General features: G+C 40.9%; 1 protein-coding gene across 1 annotated transcript in view; it reads left to right on the forward strand.

Moving 5' to 3' along the window:
• Positions 1 to 21,281, forward strand: part of LOC309389531 (complement receptor type 1-like) — a 191,693-nt gene that overhangs the window by 24,309 nt on the left and 146,103 nt on the right. Inside the window, exons 6-8 of the mRNA XM_081948038.1 lie at positions 9,899 to 10,090; positions 16,839 to 16,935; positions 18,270 to 18,355. Of these exons, the coding sequence (XP_081804164.1) occupies positions 9,899 to 10,090; positions 16,839 to 16,935; positions 18,270 to 18,355 (375 nt within the window). The remainder of the gene's footprint in view (positions 1 to 9,898; positions 10,091 to 16,838; positions 16,936 to 18,269; positions 18,356 to 21,281) is intronic.

Raw genomic sequence — 21,281 nt, forward strand, 5'->3', positions numbered from 1 at the left:
AGTGGAGCATCACACAGGCACCATACGTGCTGTGCGTATGCGCAGAAGCACTGAAGACATAAAGGATAGTAAGAAGCAAGGACGGGTGGGTGAGCCCTCCGGAGCACCGTACCAGAATGGTATCCGGTGCTCTGGGCTGGCTCTGATACTCCTGCACCAGGGCGTACTGCCTGTAATCCACCACTGCAGGAAGCATATATTAAATGATACCTAGATAGTGTATTATTACAATGCTACCCAGTGGGGACTGCATTTAACATTCTAGAAATTATTTATTTGTTTCATTATCCTCTACAAATTTTGTTTGCCATTCCAACAGAACATTCAGTTTATCTATTGATTTTCATGGCCATTACCTCATTCTAGCAGCAAATGATTGTTGAGTTAACAAAAGGTTGTTGCGTTAATCAAGAAGTAATCTTATAAGGATACAAAAGGGGGGGTTGTAAAAATTTTTATTGGTTTTGCAACATTTATGGGAAAAGGGTAGTAGACTACACAGAAAATTTTTGGTGGCTCCCATGTTAGTAATAGAAATCCCCCCAATTCCCACACTTCTACAATTTTAAAAATAACATGTAAAGGATAAGCATATACAGAGTTCTTGCATTATATCAACCATATGTTCAATCCTCGCTTTCTTTGTCACTTTCTAGAATATCAACAATTGCAATAATATTTCAAGTATAATTATTTTTGTGACCTGAGCCTTTGCGATATTGCTCCCTCCTCCCTGTCCCCAGGTGGAGCAACAGCCCCCCCCCCCCACCTTCCCCATGTCTTCTACATTACTGCCTTTTTCCCCACCTCTACTATCTTCATCCTCTGGGAGAGAAAAATGTTTTTTAATAAAGGCCTCTGACTCATCCACTGTCTTAATTCTGATACGGCTTCCCTCCCAGAAAATCAACATTCCTTCTGGCAATAGCCATCTAAACCAAATTCCACTATTATATAGTTTCTTTGATAAGGAGGAATATTTCCTCCTTTTTTCTCTTATCTTTTTTGGAATTTGCTTTAGAATGGTAATTTCTTTATCTTGGTATTTAAAGGGTCCCTCCCTTTGGGTTCCTAGCACCTTATCTCTCGTGGTCCTCCTGAGAAATTTAACATGCACCTCTCTTGGAACATTATGGATTCTGGCATATGCTGAATTAATTATATAAACCAGGTCCATATCCCACCACATCTGCTCTTTGTTTCTTTTTTTTAAACAAAATTTTATTGCTTTTAAAAATATATATACAAGGAAAGGGGTAGTGGATGAAGTACAAATTTTGACAGTTACCTTATGCAGTAGATGGCCCTCCCCCCCATTCTCATAACTTTCATTTATTAATACATTAGATTGTTGTTACTTATTAGTATTTTGTCAGCATATAAAATTTTATCTTAAAATAATTTCAATCATTTTATATCAAACAGATTTTCAAGTTCATTTTTGTGATCTGAGTTTTCTCACTGTTGCCTCTTCTCCCCCCCCCCCCCCGGCAGTGCTCCGGTACCTCCCGTGTCCTGTATGTCCGGTGTAGTGTCATCAGGTTTATCTAGGAGGACTTTATTTTTTTCCATGAAGGCCTCAGCCTCAGTAGTTGTATTAATTCTAACTCTTGTGTCCTCCCAGAATATTAGCATACCTTCTGGAAAAAGCCATCTAAACCACACCCCTTTCTGGTATAATTTCTTCACTAGATGCGAATATTTTTTTTCTTTTATCTCTAACTTTCTTTGGGATCTGTTTCAGAATGGCTATTTCTCTATCCTTGTATTTTAATGCTTGTCCCCTTTGTGCACTCAGAATCTCGTCTCTTGTGGTCTTTCTGAGAAATTTAATATGTACCTCCCTTGGAACGTTGTGTGTTCTGGCATATGCTGAGTTTACTCTATAAACCAGGTCCATGTCCCACCCCATCTGTTGTCTGTCTTTTTTAGTATATTCAGCCAATAAATTTGTCATAATATCCCTCAAATCTTCATCATCAGCCTCAATTACATTTTGAAATCTAAGGAAAAAAGACATCCATTCAAATTCCGTTTTTATCTGGTGGTTCTCAAGTTCTTGGTTGCCTTTCTGGACCCCCTTCACCTCTCTCCTCATCTCAGCCGTCCCCTCCTCCAAAAGTTCCAGTCTCTGTGAGTTTTGGATCGTACGATCTTTATTCTCTCTGAGCTGCTCGTTCATTTCTTTCAATTGGTTTTTTAAGTCCTCCTGCCCCTTTAAAAGTTGTTCAAACATCTGTTGAAAGTCCACCTCAGAAGGCTTAGGTTGGAACAAAGAAGTTAGTGTCTGTTGTCCGCTGGGGCTGGACGTTGAAGATGTTGGGACGGAGCCCACAAATCCCGGCTTCCCCGGTGGTGGTCTTTTAGGTGGCATTGTAGTAATCAAAGTCAGAGATGAGGATGTCAGTACAGAGAAGAAACAACTGGGAAGGTGGTTAGCCGAGAGAGATCGCAAGGCAGGGAGTCCAGGCAGATAGGGACCTAGGCAATAAAGCATAAAAATCCTTTGTTCCAAGTCCAGGGTAAGGTATGACACGAGATTTCTCTGAGTGTCACGGAGACAAAGCCAAAATGCCAGCAATTTCTGTGGGTGGAGTCAAATTTCAAAGTACATGAAGACAACGGAAGTGTGCCATCTTGCCCTGCCAGCTTCGGGATCCGAAGGCAAAAGTTTTCAAAGTTTTCAAAAAAAGACAGATCATCACCTCATTTTCACAATTGCAGTAGAGGAAATCTGCTGTTTGCTATGAGGGTGATTCCATTCCAGGGCTCCCCTCCTCCTCCTCTTCTGGGGGCAGGGAGCAAAAGAGTTTAAAGCCACTTGTCCGAGGGGGGGGAAACCCCCCTCCCTCCAATCACACTTCCCAGCCACAAGTTGAAAGTTTTTCTAAAGGGCTGAGAGTTTTTTTTTCCTTCACTCATCAAAGGGAACGGGGGGAATCTCCAACTCACTGCATTGCAACTGTGTCCTTCAAATCTTGAATTTCATCCGGCTACCTCAACGCGAAGACGCCGCGGCGCCTCCCCTCTTGCCTCCCAGTGCCTAGGGCGATGCGGGGAGCCCCCCCAGCTGCCGCCAACACAGGGGATCCCCCGCTACGCTGCCCCCTCAGCAGGAGCCCCTCCAGGGCGTCCTGTGCCCCCACGATCAAGGGGGAGCCCACCAGGAGTGTGCGGGGCGAGCAAAGCTTGCCCGTCGCATACCACAGCCGGAACCGGAACTCCGCTCTTTTTTCTTTTAAGGTATTCTGCTAAAATTGTGCTCATAATATCCTTAAGGTCTTCATTTTCTGTCTCTGGTAGATTCTGGAACCTGAGAAAAAAAGACATTCTTTCAAATTCTATTTTGATCATGAAATTTTCCAATTCTAAATTCACCTTCCGGACCTCCTTAACCTTTTCCTCTATCCCAACAGCCCCCTCCTCCAGCACCACTATTCTCTGTTTATTATCTGTTGTATTATGTTGTACCCCTCTGAGTTCGTCTTTGAGGTCTGCCACTTCCTTCCTCAGTTTGTTTTGACCTCTCATAATTTCCCAGAACATTTCATTCACAGATAGTTCTTTCTCTCCAGCCACTTCTTTTTGTAACAATGAAGTGACCTTCAGCTGTTGGATATTTGGACTGGAGGTAGCTGAGCCGAAAGTGACTTGCCCGTTGGAGGTTTCTTAGGTCCCATTGTCTAAGTTCAGAGATGGTAAATCTTTCACAAAGAAAATGGCGCTGTCCAAGCGCTCAGCCTGGGCAGACCAAGGTAGCAGGCAAGTCCGAGAGTGAAAAAAGTTAATTCTCTTTCGCTATTCCAAGGCACAAAGGCACGCCAAGAAGAGACAAATCCAAAACGTCCATGCAGCAGAAGAGATCCAGAGCACCCCCAGGGGAGGTATTAAAAGGTGCCAGAAGTCATTTTTTTCCCTGGGGTGATTTCAAAAGGCAGCTTCATTTATGAGTGCAAAAACGGGAATGGAGGGGAGCCATTTTAACTCCTCCCTTTCGCAGAGAGAAGGACAGAAGTTTTAATTTTCTTTAAAAACAGCTCAGCATGGAGTCTTGCAACTGTGTTTTCAGTCTTTCTCGCATAATTAGCTCGAGTGGCAGGTCAGCCTTTGTTCTCTCTCCATTTCAGAGTGGAGAGTGAAAGTTTAAATGCTGCTTTGTCTGAGGGGAGGGGTTAAAAAAAGAAAACTCCCCCCTCTAATCTTCGGTTTTAAATAGATTGAACAGTAATTTATGATAGCTTGCTGCTTATCCGTTACCATTAATTGAAGAGATTAGGAAGGATCCTTCACGACCAACATTTCGGACACGTTTCGTTGATTAACTTGTTCCCTCCGGAGCCCTTTCGGCGAAGGGACAGACATGCCCCCTCTTCTGCTCCCCGGCTCGTGGGACGAAGCTGGAAAACCCCCCACTGGCTGTCGCTGAGTCTGGGGGCCTCCAGCAAGCCGTCTTACGGCAGGGGGTCCCCTCCAAGGCCTGCCTGTGCTCCAAACGGAGCCCACCAAGAAGACAAGCGGCAGACAAACTTCTGTCGCCTGCAGGGACCGGAAGTGCTCTCAGGATACAGAAGGGTATTTATTCTCAGCCTCAGCCATGGGTTTTTGTGAAAAATCAAGATTAACTACCATGCAGCAACTTTTCTAAGTGTCATAGCAGTTCCTAGAAAAATACCAACGACTGAATACTGGTTTAACTTTATTGCTTTCAATAAAAAATAGAAACATTCTATCAATTTTAAGAGCAAATCTGCTATTTTTTAAAATGCTCTTATTTCAGTATTTTCCATCTCCCAGAATAAAATTTAAGAATACAGTTTGCTACCACATAAAACATAAGGTAAATAAACAAAGCTGGTTGGTTATTTTGAAAAACAGAATGGACTTTTTATTTTGACTCAGCATGGTGCCTCATATATAATGAGGATCATAAACATTTCTTTTTTCAAATATTTCTAATTATTAATATAAACGTTTGCAAAAATTTTGTCAACTGAAGAAAATTAAATAAATGATAAAAAGTACAGGTAAAAAGTTTTACCATTCACTTTATTTTCTTTCACGTTTACTTTTTTGCGCAATCCTATATTTGCTTATTCAAAACTGGTTTCCTTTGTATTTGTTGAAAAGCTAAGTTGCTTGAAAGCAAATGAAATTATTTAGAAGTAACTTAAATGTACAAGATGCAATTGCTTTACCGTTAAGTGCAAAAGTAATTTGTATTTCCTACTTCTGCTTTTCTTGATGGTCTAACATGAATGATTGGCAATGGCAAACCACTTCTGAAATCTTGCCAATATGAGGGTTTTCTCCAGATAACTGCTAGGAGACAAGACTGCTTGGACTGATTACTGCAGTCTTCTTGGCAATATTTCAGAAGTGGCTTGCTATTACCTCCTTCCTAGGGCAGAGAGGGGGAGAGAGTGTGTTTTATTGGGCCCAAGAGAACCCATGTTATCTTGGTTTCTGGCTTGGTGTTTTAAACACTACACCAAGCTAGTCAATAACATAGAATTAAGGAGAAACTTCCTAACACTGAGGACAATTAGCCAGTGGAACAGCTTGCTTTCAGAAATCATAGGTGCTCCATCATTGGGGGGGGGGGGGGTTAAGAAGAGACTAGTCCAGAGGTCTTCAAACATGGCAATTTTAAGGCTTGTGGACTTCAACTCTCAGAATTCTCCAGCCAGCTATTCTGGGAGTTGAAGTCCACAAGTCTTAAAGTTACCAAGTTTGAAGACCTTTGGACTAGACAGTCACTTATCTGAAATGGTACAGGTTCTCCTGCTTGAGCCCCATTATTAGTATCATCAATCTAATATACATGTATACAAATTGTTATAATTATTAAACATCCATTGAGCCCAGCTATTATTACATCCTTTCAACATGAGGCATATTAAATTTAAAGTAAATTTATACTATAAAATTTTATTACATTATCCTGAAATCATCCAATGATATTACATGTTTATAATCTATTCTATATAGAATTGTTCATCTTTTATAAAAAGGCTTTTCAACATCATCTCCACGATCCTCACTTACAGTTTGTATAATATTTCATATTATCAATCTAGTATATATAAATGCTTTGTTATCATTATTAATCATTTATTTGAATGTGACATCATTCTATTATTTTAGCATTGATAACATTCTCTAATAATTTTCAATTCCATATTCCCCCCATTATTATTATCATCAATCTAATATACTTATACACAACTTTATATAATTATTAAACATCCATTAAACCTAGCTATTATTACATCCTTTCAATATAAAGCATATTAAATTAAAAGTAAATTTATATTATGACACTTTATTACATCATCCTGAAATCATCCAATGATATTACATCTTTATATTCTATTCTATATAAAATTGTTTTAACCTTTATAAAAAGGTTTTTCAAGATCATCTTCATATCCTCACTTACAGCATTGTATAAAATTTCATATTATCAATCTAGTATATATAAATGCTTTGTTAGCATAATTAATCATTTATTTGACTATAGCTATTATTACGTTGTACATAGCACTCAAAATTTAACTACATTTAATAAAAGTTTGTTGTGACATTTCATTTCATCATCCTGTATCCTTCCAGAGATACTGTAGTCCAATATCTCTTGCCATTTGTAAAGTCTGTATTCTAAATGTTTTCTTGATAATCTTGTGTGGACTTCTCTTAAGAACTTGTTGTTCATTGCATATCTTCTAAGAATTCGAAACCCTTTATCTGCTCTTTTTATCAGCTTCACTTTTGTTATCATTAATACTTTTGCCGAGATTACTCTCATTATTTCTGCCAAATTTTCTTTCCTTTCTTCATCTATTTTCTGACATCCAAAATGAAGATCCAGTTCATCAATTTCTCCTTTCCATATTTCACACTTGTCATTTCCCTCGACTCTCAGTTTGCTGTCAGTGTCAACAGTTTTCTTATCACTTTCATATGTCTCTGTTATTTTTTCAACTCTGTCCTCATTGTCCCAGTACTTTCTCTATAATTTTGCTCTATAATTTTGCTCTATAATTTTGCTCTATAATTTCAAGTCTCTTTTTGATTCTCTCTGTAATTATTAAAACTTTTTGAATTTCTAAGAAAATTCTTTGCAAAGTTGGTGGCTTTTCTTCTTCACATTGTGCCATTTCCCAGGTTATAAACACTGCCAAAACATCCAAGACTTTTTAGGTCAAACAAATTCAGTGGAGTTTTCCAAATTAAAGCTTTCTCTTTCCTTCAAAGGAACACCTGTATCAATGAAATATATTATCAGATATTGCCTAGCCTCTAGCCGGAAGATGGCAGTGTTACCTCTTTTCCATCTGTTTCTGCCTCTCTCTTCAAGAGAGACAAAAAATGGAGAAAGCATAGAGGAAGAAGGGGGGGAAAAGAACCCCCAGTTTAAAAGTACGAGGCACTTGTAAAGAGTCCAACCATAGAAAACAAACAAAGTTAAGGCAGAAAAGATAACATGATCGGCTTAGACTAGAGTTAATTCGCCACTTATTTTCTTCTGTCTTCAATTTTATTTTAAATTCCAATTCTTTTGGGTTTTCCCTTCTCTAATAATAAAAAAAATTCTCACCAATTCGACACACTCCTGTACTGCTTCTGTTTCAGAAGCTTGTCCCAACTTTCGGCAGCCATTTTGGTTGCTTCTCTTGTAGCTGGCAAAAAGAGCTTTCTCCTGGATCAATCAGGGGCTTTGCGATGCCCCTGAGAACAGCAGGACATGATCTTCTCTATCACTGTTCCTTCAGAACAGTTTAGGTCGAAAAGGACCGTCCGGAAACAGACATATCGACAACAATCCTGGAGACTCAAGATTGCATGTTGTGTCGTCATGACGTCAAGCCCCGCCCCCTTCTGCAACTTGTTATTTCTGATCCTAATTTCTGTGGCCATGGAAAATAGTTTCATCTCATAATCCTCTTTGTTTACTGCTCTCTGAAGCAGTTGTAACTGGTCAATCTCCTTCTGATAATGAAGGTTTCAGAATCAAATAGTCCTCCAGGTGTTATTTTCCTGGTGCCAAGTAGAGGGGAACAATGATTTCATGTGTTTCAATGTGTGCTTCTTCTAATAGCAATAGCACTTAGACTTATATACCACTTCATAGTGCTTTACAGCCCTCTCTAAGCAGTTTACAGAGTCAGCATATTGCTCCCAACAATCTGTGTCTCATTTTATTGACCTCAGGAAGTTAGAAGGCCGAGTCAACCTTGAGTTGGTGAGAATGCAGTTCAGATGTGCAATGCAGTTCAGATTTGTATTAATCCTTCTAATAACTGTTTCATTCTCCTGACTTGTGATCAGCTTCTTGTCAGTGGCCACCTCTAAATCTTCTGGTGTAACATTTCAAGCCATGACTCCACTATCTTGTATGTTTGTCTTAACATCTTTTTCTCTCCAAATGTATTACTTCACTTTTTTTTCCTGTTAAAAGATGAAGTTTTCCTTTCAACCCTGTATTTGAGGTGAGATTGCAATGTGTATTAGTTAGAACAGGGGTATCAAAGTCACAGCCTGCGGTCAGGATGCATCACATGCTGGCCCCGCCCGGTTTAGCGAAGGTGGAAAAAATCCCAATACATCATGTGACAACACGAGTTTGAAACTCCTAGGTTAGAACTTCCAGTTTTTGTCACTCACATATTTGATAGCTGTTCAGGCCATTAGTAAAATGTTAAATTATACTGGATCTAAAACCAGTCTCTGTGAAACTTTCCTAGTTACTGTTCTTCATCTTGGCAGATATCCATTACCGCTGGTTCTCTGATGTGGTTAGCCAATCCTGTTTTATTGGAATGTCTTCTAAATTACACTAATAGATTGGCATTGAAGATAGTCTCTGAAATACCAACACCTTTTCAAAACTTGGGAAAATCCAGGTTCCCTATATCGGTCATATTCCTCTAGATCAGTGGAATGGTTACCCTGTCAGAGGAGGACACAAGATTTCTCTCACATTATTTTTATTTGTTTGCTATGCTGGCTTTTGGATTATGGTATTGTCTTTAAGATCCCTGCAAATAGCTCTCTTTAATGCCTAGTATAAGAACGCTTATTGGCCTATACCTACAATATTGCATTTGTTTCCAATCTGTACCACTCAAATCACCATTTCAGAGGTAAAATAGAAGTTGAGTTTGTCTGCTTTTTCTTGGTCATCTGTTAAAATTTCTGCATTCCAAGTAAGCAGTGGGCCTGCCATCTCTGATATCTTTTGTCTCTTGACATATTTCAAGAAAATCTTGCTGGATTATGGCCCTCTTACTACCATTATCTCATTTTCTGCTTCTGTTGCCCTGACCTTATTCTTACACTTCTAGACTTATGCCCTAGAATATTTTCTGGGAGGGTGGTAGAGTGACAATTAATACAGTGGTGGAGGCAGAAGCCTTCATGGAAAAACACAAGACCCTTCTAGACGGAATGAGAGACAGTGCACAAGATATGAAAGGGGGAGGAGCCATGGCTCAGCCAACAGACAGGGGAGAGGAGGCAGCAATGAGACTCAGGTCACAGAAATGAATTAAAAGTACATTGCAGTTGTTAATATAATGAAATGGTTAGAAGTGATATAAAGTATCATTAAAGATGTTAAAGAATTTGAGGCAAACCTAAACTGCTAATATGTATGTAATAATGATATTTTGATATATATAAAATAAGAGAGAGATGTAAGATCCCAGGGAAGCACCACCTTCCGTATGATGTAGCTGTCAAAAATTTTCTCCATACCTATGTACCCTTTCCCCCAAAATATTTGTAAAAACCAATAAAACTTTTTAAAAAACTGAATTCAGTAGTGGCTTCAGTAGTGTAATTGACCTTTATTTCTGTTCTCTACTTCAGAACTTCTTCATTTTTTACTTATCTACAGCTCAGTGTCCAACCCCAGTTCTACCTCTCCATTCTTCACTAAGAGGAGGAGGAGACCTAGGAGATACCTATCCAGTTGGAACTAATCTGCAGTTACAGTGCATCTCAGGTTATGAATATATATCTGGAAGAACTCCTAGGATAACATGTCTTGCAACTGGGAAGTGGTCAGATCTTCCTATACTTTGTCAAGGTGAGTATCTTTTGTCAATAACAGTGGCTGCTATGAAATGTTGAATGAAATACTTTCAGTTCTTCAAAATTACCAGATTTAAAGTTGTACATTTAATTTCCAGCCTATAACTTACTTGGAACAAAACAGTAACTGAAAATTCTTCTGACTATTGGATCATGAGAATTTAACAAATGATATTTATAACAAGCAAAAAGAATAATGCAAAGTTTTAATAATGCAAAGCAAAAAATGTGATTTTTTTAGAAATTAAAAATTGCTAAGCAAAATGAATGTACAGTACAGAAGAAAAACATTAAAAATTATCTTAGTAAATGTGTAATAGAGGATGGAGTTAAAATGGCAATCAAAAAGATAAAAAGCCAGAAAAAGTTCCAAGAACATATAGAGTTGAAGAATGTTTTTCAAGAAACAAGCTCCAGCCATTTTTTGCACAAGGAGGTCCTGGATAGTGTGCAAAAGAAAGCTCTAAGTGGGTGTAAAAGAAGGACACAATCAGTATTTCTGGGCATTTATATGTCAGAGGACCTCTCATGGACCATGATTGCTAGCATGCTTGCATGGTATGGGAGCAGCTCTGCAGCAGATGAAAAAGCTCTACAGAGAATCATTGAAACTGCCCAGAATATCACCGGGCTCCAGCTACAAATCCTGGATAACATTTTCACATATCGCTGATTGAGGAAGTAGCATAACATTCTCAGAGACTCTTCCCATCCTGCTTAAAATCTTTTTAGACTGTTGCCTTATGGCAGAAGATACAGAACAATTAAACTAGGACCACATGTCTTCTGAATAGCTTTTATCCGAGAGCTATAACTGCACTCAACAATGAACTAAAGGGTCACCATCAGTGAGCTATTGGACAGCACTACTTTGTCTGTTGTGTGGATGTTTGGGTGGTTTAGGGACAGAGAATTTTTTGGTGGGTGGGGATTGTTATGTGTGTTGAGTCTGATCTCTGGGTGTTATGTGAATTTCATTGTATGTGTAAACTGTGTATGTATGTACAATGACAATAAAGTAAAGTATTGGGTTCCTGCATGGCACAGACAGCCCTGCCAGGCTTTAGAACCTTTCTATGGTGCCTCCCCTTGCATGTGGCTGAGATGAGAAGTCCAGTGGACAGAACGCAGGCAACAGAATCGAACAACTTGTTGCAGCCAACTCGCCATGGGAGAACTTGCTGCAGGACAATTCAATTCAATTTATTGCCTGTCACATTTTATTTTGTCCTCCTTTTGCATCCTTTAATGATTCTATTCCACCATTTCTTTAATATTACTGTAATTCTTGTCCTGCTGCCACAGTGAGTTGTCCCAGACTCCCAGCCAAACAAGTAGGCAAATATGATCAAAGTCAGCCATTTCAACATGTTGGCAAACTACTCTGAAGGAAAATTTAATTAAACTTTAACCAAAAAATCACAGGACTGGAAGCAGAGATGGGTTGCTACCAGTTTGGCCCAGATTGGGTGAACCAGTAGTGGTGCAGGCGGGAGGCTCTGCCCATTTTCACAAATGCTTCTGCGCATGCCCGAAACAGTATTAAAAAAAATAGCAACCCAACTCTAGCTGGAAGCATCCTTGGGGATCTTCTAGTCCAAGAGCCAAGCGAGAAATCCTTGTACCATCCTGAATAAATGATTGTCCAATCTTTGGACCATAATGTAGAAAATTATTTTTTATTCCCCCCATTACTTCATATGTGACAAAGGGATAATTGTTTACTATCCTGTTTCTAGATAATACATTAAGGGGGAGAAGGGGACAGAGCCTTAAAATGTAGAAATTGTATAATATGGGTCTTCAATAGATTGAATTTAATGAATTGAAATAAGTTTTAATTTTATATTTATTGATAAAAAGGTCCTGAAAAATAAACATAAAAATTAAGCTTCATTTATACAAGTACTTCAGAATCTGTAAAATACCTGGGGATTATTATTTTTGGAAAAATATCCTGTCTAGTAGATAGGAGCTTTGCAACTGAAATATCCCAGATGAGTGAGGATATTAAGTTGAAGATATCTCTGTTTCTAAGGAACATTAATATTGCACCAAGGTAGTTGGTTCCACTTAAATATTTTAAACAGTTTGATAAATGAACAGTGAAATATTTAAGGAAGGAACTAGTAACCAGAATTTCTTAAAGTTAGGCTTTTATACAATTATGGTGATTTTAATTTTTAAGGACTAACTTATTAATAACAATCCACTATTAAAGTTATTTTGACTACTAACCATTGTTGGCTCAACTTACTATTTAGCATTTTTTAATTCTTGATTCAAAATATATTAGTAATTAAGCCTTTGATAATGATCAGAAGTTTTGGGGCCATAGGAGGCAGAATTTAAATTTTTATTTTCATTATCATTAGAAACTAAAACTTTGGAGTATTTTGCTTAAAATACTTGATTACGCTTTTATTTTTGAAACCATGGTCACCTCTGACATTCTGTAGAAGGAATATAACACAAAGAATTAAAGCTTTTGATGTGTTCGTTGTTTTGGCTCTGATGCCATACAGACTTTGGAAACTCCAAAGGCATTAATTAAACTCACAATTTATTAACATCATTTTTAAAAAATATATATTTAAAAATAATGCTCAAGAAATCTGAAATAGAGAATTAGACTCTCCTCTATTGTCCAATCATGTCTTTAGGTTTAAAGAATTTTAGCACTGAATATGTTTCATATGATTTTAAAACTTGAGTAAGCAAAATAACTGAGAAGAGGTGGGTTATTGTGCTGATGAACAAATATTGTAAAATTATCAGTACCATTCATTTTATTATGGAGATGTAATAATTTTGTAAAACACTCTTCTTGTTATACGTGATGTAGATACGCCAATAATAATAATTGTTTAAATATTATTACTGTGATGAAGAGTGACTTAGAAGGAAGTTAAGAATGAAAGCTGTTTAATAATCTGTTAAAATATATCCTCCAAATTAGGAATTTTTCCATCTACAAACATTAGTTTGCATGTTCTGCTTGTTCTTTTGCAAAAAAAAAAAGCAATTATATACACATGGAAGGATGTTTATATATTAGAAAACAATTGGCTTGATGACATTTTTCAACACCTAACCTTTGAATTGGCTTTGTGTCAAAACAGAGGTAAGTTTGAAGAATTCCATTCTGTGTTGCCTAGGTTCAGGTACTGGTTTAACAAGTGAAAAATAATGTTTGGAATTTTGAAATTTGCACAGTTCCAGTGTTTTATTGTCTGCTTTAAGGTTTTTAGTTTGTTTTCTTTTTAAACATGTTATTTATTTTACTATAGTTCTATATTATGCATATATATTTATAATTATGTTAATAATTATTTTTATTGTTACTATATAATTTCAAGAGATTTTAATATACACAGAGAATATTTGAAAGACTTTGACTCCGTAGAATTGAGCTTTTTTCCAGTTCATGCAGCTGTTTCATAAACTACTTTTGGCTGTTTTCCTATGTAAATGCATGAACAGCCACTGAAGTGAACAGATACGTACAGAAGCTGTGGATAGTTTACCAAGCCCCTCTGCATTCCAAAACAACACTTTTGAGGGATACAACTATAATATAATATTTATTTTATTTATTTATTCACATTTCTAAACCGCCCCCTCTCCCAAAAAGGGACTCGGGGCGGTGTACAGTCCACAATAAATCACAGATAAAATACAAATATAAATAGGGCTATAAATATATGTATGTATGTATGTGTGTGGAGGAGGTTAAAATTAAGAGTCCTGTACAGAAGAATAAATAAATATGAGGCTAAAAGCCCTAAAAACAATTAAAAACATTACCCTTAAAATAACCAGATGAGAATATACTACCAGGAGTTCATAGATGTAACATTTATAATCATGCCAGGCCAGCTAGTCGGAACAGGTGAGTCTTCAATTTTTGACGGAAGGAGCGGAAGTCCGAGGTGGTTCTAATGTCGGGGGGGAGGTCATTCCAGAGGGTTGGGCCCATCACAGAGAAGGCTCTACTCCTCGGCGCCGCCCGCTGGCATTGCCTAGTGGACGGCACTTGGAGAAGGCCCTCTCTGTGAGAGCGGATTGGCCGCAGGGATGTATGTGGGAGGATGCGATCCCACAAGTAACTAGGTCCTGAGCCATGGAGCGCTTTAAAGATAGTAATCAGGACCTTGAAATGCACCCGAAAAACCACAGGTAGCCAGTGCAGCTCGCGCAGGAGCGGTGTTACGTGGGAGTATCTAGACCTCCCCATGATAACCCGCGCGGCCGCGTTCTGGACTAGCTGCAGTCTCCGGGCGCGTCCCAAGGGAAGCCCCATGTAGAGAGCATTACAGTAATCTAGGCGAGATGTCACCAGCGCATGAGTGACTGTGCGTAGGGCATCCCGGTCCAGTAGGGGGCGCAATTGGCGCACCAGGCGAACCTGGTGGAACGCCCCCCTTGCCACGGCTGCCACATGGTCATCAATTGACAGCCGGGCATCACGGAGGACGCCCAAATTGCGTGCCCGTTCCACAGGGGGCAGTAGCTCGTCCCCTATGGCCAGCGATGGAGTCAGCTGGCTGAACCGAGGTGCCGGAAACCACAGCCACTCAGTCTTGGAGGGGTTGAGTTTGAGTCTGTTGTCCCCCATCCAGACCCCGACGGCTTCCAGACACCGGGACATCACTGCAACAGCCTCGTTGGGGTGGTTTGGGGTTGAAATGTACAGCTGCGTATCATCAGCGTACAGATCGTATTCAACCCCAAAACTACGGATGATCTCGCCCAGTGGCTTCACGTATGCATTGAACAGAAGGGGCGAGAGAACCGACCCCTGCGGCACCCCACAAGAGAGTGGCCTCGGGGTCGATCTCTGCCCCCCTGTCAACACATATTGCATCCGGCCGGAGAGGTAAGAGTCGAACCACCGTAACACGGTGCCTCCGACTCCCATCCCCTCCAGCCGGCGCAGAAGGATACCATGGTCGATGGTATCAAAAGCCGCTGAGAGATCTAATAGGACCAGGATAGAGGAACAACCTCTATATCTGGCCCTCCAGAGATCATCAACCAACGCGACCAAGGCTGTCTCAGTGCTGTGCCCGGGTCGGAAGCCGGACTGGCGTGGGTCTAGATAATCGGATTCATCGAGGTGACGCGGAAACTGCTGCGCCACCACATTCTCAACAACCTTCGCCAAAAAAGGGAGGTTGGAGACTGGACGATAATTAGCTAGCTCCATTGGGTCGAGTGGAGGCCTCTTGAGTAAGGGACTCACCACCGCCTCTTTCAAGACGGTAGGTAAGGATCCCTCACCCAACGAGGCGTTCACCAGGCCCAGAAGCCAGCCTCGTGTCACCTCCCAGGATGCCAGTACCAGCCAGGAGGGACACGGGTCCAATGAACATATGGTGGGTCGCAGCCTTCCACGCAACCTGTCTAAATCCTCGGGGGCAACAGAGTCAAACTCCTCCCAGAGTGGACTCACAAGACTCACTGTTGACGGCCCATCCAGACCACTGGAGGGGGCCCATCCGCTCCGGATCTGAGCGACTTTGTTCTGCAGATATTCTCCAAACTCCTCTGCTCTACCCTGTAAGGGTGCCCCCCGCGTCTCTTGCACCAAGAGGGAGCGGGTGACCCTAAACAGGGCAGCAGGGCGGTTATCCGCAGACGCAATAAGAGCGGCACAATGTCTACGTTTGGCCGCTCTCAATGCCACAAGGTAAGTCCGTAAATAGGCTCTTACCTGTGTTCGGTCAGACTCGGAGCGTGAGGACCTCCACCTGCTCTCTAGACGTCTCCTCTGGCGCTTCATCACCCTCAGCTCCTCGGTATACCAGGGAGCCCGGGTGGGTCGCTGCCGTAGGAGAGATCGCAAAGGCGCAACCCGGTCCAAGGCCCCAGCCGTCGCCATATTCCAGGCGGCCACTAGGTCCTCCAACCGAGCGCGGGTCAGGGCTACAGGTAGCGGCCCAAGCTCCGACTGGAACCTATCAGGTTCCATCAGATGCTTGGGGCGGTACCAGCTTGGACAAACTGGTTCCACCTCCTCGCGGTGGGGGGTAGCGCCAGGGAAGTCTAGCCGGAGACAGGAGTGATCTGACCATGACAGGGGAGTAATGTCTAAGTCCCCTATTCCCAGATCACTCGTCCACTGCTCAGATACAAAAACAAGGTCCAGTGTGTGGCCACCTTCATGTGTGGGGCCCTGAATTAGTTGGGTCAGGCCCATGGCTGTCATGGAAGCCATGAACTCCCGAGCCACCTCGGATGCTGCTCCCGTCGACGGCAGGTTGAAATCCCCCATAACCAAAAGTTTGGGGATCTCCACCGCCGTCTCCGAGATCAGCTCGAGGAGCTCGGGCAGGGCTGCTGACGTATAGCGAGGAGCCAAGTATACAATCAGCAGACCCCACTGCCTCCCTGGGCCCCATTTCACACCAAGTGACTCACACCCGGGTATCTGAGAAACAGTGAACTCCCTCGGCTCTAGACCATCCCGTATAACCACCGCCACCCCTCCACCCTTACCCAGGGCCCGGGGCTGATGAAATGCATGGAAACCTGGTGGGCACATTTCCACGAGGGGCAAACCACCCTCGTGACCCAACCAGGTCTCTGTTATTCCTGCAAGGTCCAGCTCCCCCTCAGAGACCAACTATGGATCAAATATGGAGAAATGTAAAGCTAGAATAATACAATCTTCTAGACTTGTGTTTATTTTGCTGTAAGAGTCACAAGGGCACATGATAACTTCAGTTCCAATCTTTTAGGACGGCGATGTCCTATTCCAAATATAGACAATGGCAACGTAGTATCTTCAAATGACCTCCGTCTTGGTGAAAATGTAACCTTTGGTTGTGATTATGGGTAAGTTAGAGATTATTTGTTGAAGCAAATTGTAGAAATATCTTTGGAGACAATGGGCAAAAAATATTGATAATAAAATCTGAATTATGAACTATATATTATAACTGTCTATATTCCTATAGATATTAATAACATATATAATATTTTTGCTCCATGAAACACACTTTTTTCTCTCCCAAAAGTGGGTAGAAATGTCTGTGTGTCTTACGGAATGAATATTGCCAAAGCCCTGCCAACCACCGTCTTTCGGGCGTTTTTTGCATCTGTGCACTCCATTGGCCTCTGCGTGTCCCATTTTTCAATCCATTTTTTGCTTCTGCGTGCCCCATTTTTGGCCTCTGAACGTTCCTTTTTTTTGGACCATTTTAAGTTTTCGCTTGCCTCATTTTTGGCCTCCACACACCCGTATTTTGGGCCGTTTTTGGCCTCCGCGCAGACACATCTTTCAAAGTAACTTAAAACAGATTTACAGAAATCTGCAGAAATTATATAAAGGCATTATTTATATGTAACTCAGTAAAATTCTGCCAATATGTCAGTAATCACCCTGGATTTTGAGGTGACAGAATCAACTGGAAGAAACTCTGATACTGTCTTTATCTGCGTATTTTGTCAGCATTGCAAATTGCTCTCTTGCCTTACAAATGGATATTAAATTTAGGTTCAAGTGTAGCAAGTTGAACTTAATTAGCCCTGTTTATCTTAACCTACTTTTTTGAATAGCTTGATGTAATAAATATTTTAAAACTAAGAAAAGAGTAACTACAGACCACTGGTTCGATAAGGTGAGAGGAAAAGGGTCAGGATTTGAAGTTTGGGACTGAAATAGATCAAATTTCTACTATGCTGGTATCTCAGAAGTTCTTTATAATATGTGACTTCCTAAATCTCAGTAACTTCGTTGTATCTGTTTGGGAATGTGGAATGGAGAGAAGAAAGCAAGATCATCAGGGTGGTGTAGATATAAAGCTTTGCTATTGGTTTGAAGACGAACACTTCTTATATAAAGCACCTATCAAGTTCTCAGGATATACTTCTGGAATTTCTTACTAGGCAAATATGTACCAGAGTATTATAATGGTGGGAGTCCGACATTTTAGTACATCATAATATAATATACAGTGCTCTGGAAGGCCCACCCACCCTCCTTCCCTATATTTGAGCTAATCGGGGCTTTCGCACACGTGTACGTGGTGGACGCTGGGCCCCGTTGTAGCGTACGAGCTGCAACAGGATCCGGAACTCACCACTGCTGTGAACCCAACCTGTTGTGGCCTATTTTACAAACTGCAACTAAAAATAAGACTGAGAAATAAGACTTTTCTTCCCTTTAGGTTCATAATAATAGGTGGCGACACCCGTTCGTGTGTTTTGAAAGGTGTCAAAGTTGACTGGGAAAGAGATCTTCCAATTTGCCAACGTAAGATATTTTGTTTAAGCTTATTAGGCTTCTTTTGGTGCTTTTACGTTTAGCTTAATAGCAAAAGTTCAGTCTGCTTAGCTTTTAGCTGAATATCCCAAAGGTGATTTTTCAAAAGGCAACTGGACTTTCTTTGTTTTCACTTGAAGACATTTTGCTTCTCATCCTAGAAGCTTCTTCAGTTCTGAAACCACCTCATCCAAGCTTTTTGAATGAGAAGTGAATCTTCAAGCAAAAACAAAAACAGTCCAGTTGCTTTTTGAAAAGGCACCTTTGGGACAGTCATGACCTCGATATACATATCCACTCTAGATGAGTTGAAATTCAAAGGACCAGATGGAAGGTCTCAAACTTGCTATTTCAAAAGACAACTGGATGGTTTTTTTCCCCTGAGCAAGAAGAACAAAACATTTCCCTTCTCATCCAAGAAACTTCATCGGTTTCATCAGTTCTTGGATGGGAAGTGAAACATTTTGTTCTTCTTCCTCAGGAGAAAAATCAGTCCAGATGCCTTTTGAAAAAGCACCTTTGAAACAACTATGACCCGGATGACTGAGAATTTCCACAGACATTTGACCAGATAGAGTAAATTCAGGGTTTTGAAGGAACTGGCAGACATAATCTTGGAACCACTGAATATAGTCTTTCATAGCTCCTAGACCTAGAGCATGGGGGAATGACCAGAAGACTGGAGAAGAGCTAATGTGGTTTCGATCTACACAAAGGAGAAAAAGTGGATACAGGAAGCCCCTGTTGTGGCCTGGCAGCAGATTCGGACAGTGAGGAGGTTGGGGAGGAACATGAGCCAGTCCAGGGATGGGTTTCAAAACTTTTATTACCTATTCTGTGGGTGCGGCTTGGCAGTCATGTGACTGGGTGAACATGGCCAACTTGATGTCACTCACCAGGAGATATGGATTGGGTAAAATATGGTGAAGCTCACTTAACAACGCTCTTGCTTAGCAACCAAAATTTTGGGCTCAATTGTAGTCATAATCAAGGACTATCTCTGCCTTGTCACAGTAAACTCCTTCTCCTTTCTGGCAATTTTCCTCTCTGTTAGAGAAACCAAAATAATCCAGACAATGTACGGTTTTCTGCTGCAGCAGGGGGTTTGACTAGATGACCTCTGAGTAGCCGGCTAGCCCTAAATTACTGTGCTGCCTTTCTTTCTTTCTCCCTCCATCTCGCGTTCCCTCTGTGGGAAGCAACCAACCCCACCCACCCCAAAATAAAATATTACTCCCAGAAAGGCTCATTCCACATTCTTGCCAGATAGAGATAATGAGCCTATAGAAAGTTTGGCTCCATTCACAAGCAGAGAATGATCCAAACCCTTTTAGAAACACAAAGCCCATATTGCACAAACCCCAAAACTTCAAAAACATAGAACCATATAAGAATCCTACCTTTTATCCAGTTTGTTGTTCAGTTGACCCAGAAACAAACTGCTGAATGTCACTTTGCAAACTTCCTTTTGAGCAGCTTTTCAATTTAAAGCAGGCTTCAATTTAAAGTTTGCAGCATTAAGATTTGTGGACTTCAACTCCCAGAATTCCACAGCCAGGCATGCTTAGTTCTGATTTAAAACGACAGCATTTGTTTTTCTCCTTTGCTGAATCCCGGCTAAAAAGTGAGCTTCCTTCTTTCTTTTTCTTTCTCTTTCTTTCTCCCTTCCCTTCCTTCCTCTCTCGCTCTCTCCCTCTCTTTTAGGTTTTTAAAACCTCTTTTCCCTTGCCTGAACTGGCAGGGAAAAATGTCTTTAAAAAAATAAAGCTTCTGACAAAGGTTCCGGGGTGTGGTCAAGCCACCATTACTACCGGTCTGGTCCGGTATGCCAGATTTTCACTACCTCTTCTACCGTACCGTACCGGGCGGAACCCACTTCTGGGCCAGCCCTTGAGTCTGGGGAAGGCTCTGATGAGGGCTCTGTGTCAGAGGCAAACAGGGGGCCAGAGCCGTATGCCAGTTATCAGCTGCCTTCAGTGTCAGACATCAGTGAAGCAGACGAACAGTTGGAGCCTGTTCCCAGTGTGCGCATGGACAGAGTTGCCAGACCAAGGGAATAGCTAAAGAACAGGGGTCAACTTAGGAGTAAGGCTACAGATGGACGATGAACGGCCCCTCCCAAAGGAAATAAAAGGGGAGTGGAGTTTGCAAGAGACAAATAGTTTGCTTAATTGGTTCGTGACCCTCCGAGACTCCTTGCCAAGTTTTGCAGATATCGGCCTGGCAGCCCTCTATGCCAGAGACGATCTGTGAGTGTTAATCCTCCCTTGAAAGACTTTGCTGGATGTGAATGAGCAGACTTCACAGTAAATCAATAAAAGGGGTTTTTGTCAGGACCAGGAGTTTGCTTCATGCTCTTGGGAAGCCTAGGTCAGAACAGCCACCAAATGCTGCCTTTTTCTAATTTTTACTATTTTTGGCTTAAGTGTAGGAGAAAATATTGAAAAAAATATTGCAATGGAATCAGGAACATTTGGAAATAACCATTTTAACCTTGGCATGATTCATGTCCACTAAAGAAACTATTGTTCCTGCTATTAGCATTGCATTCTGCCAAAATATAAGCAACTGCAAGCAATTTAATGCTTTCCCATTATAATTTATTCAAAAATCCTTTTTGAAATTGCAACCTTGCATTAAATCCTCCCTCTTTAAATCTCAAACTTTTAGTTCAAGTCACATTAGCACAATGTAAACCAGCAAACTTTCAGTCTATGACTCTTCTATTGTGAGCATCACCTGCCATGCAATGTAATCAAGTCATATCACTTTTCTCAATGAAGTATATACTTTTGTGGTATTCTGTCAAGAGATGGGTAACCTCCACATTACTTCCATAGGAAGAACGTAGTTTAAACTTGCATTTAGAAGAGATCCTAACGAGGAAGACCACTTTGATAATAACATTATGAAAAAT

This window comes from Natrix helvetica, assembly GCF_964273705.1.
Source record: "Natrix helvetica genome assembly, chromosome: 3".
NCBI classification, from domain to species: Eukaryota; Metazoa; Chordata; class Lepidosauria; order Squamata; family Natricidae; genus Natrix; species Natrix helvetica.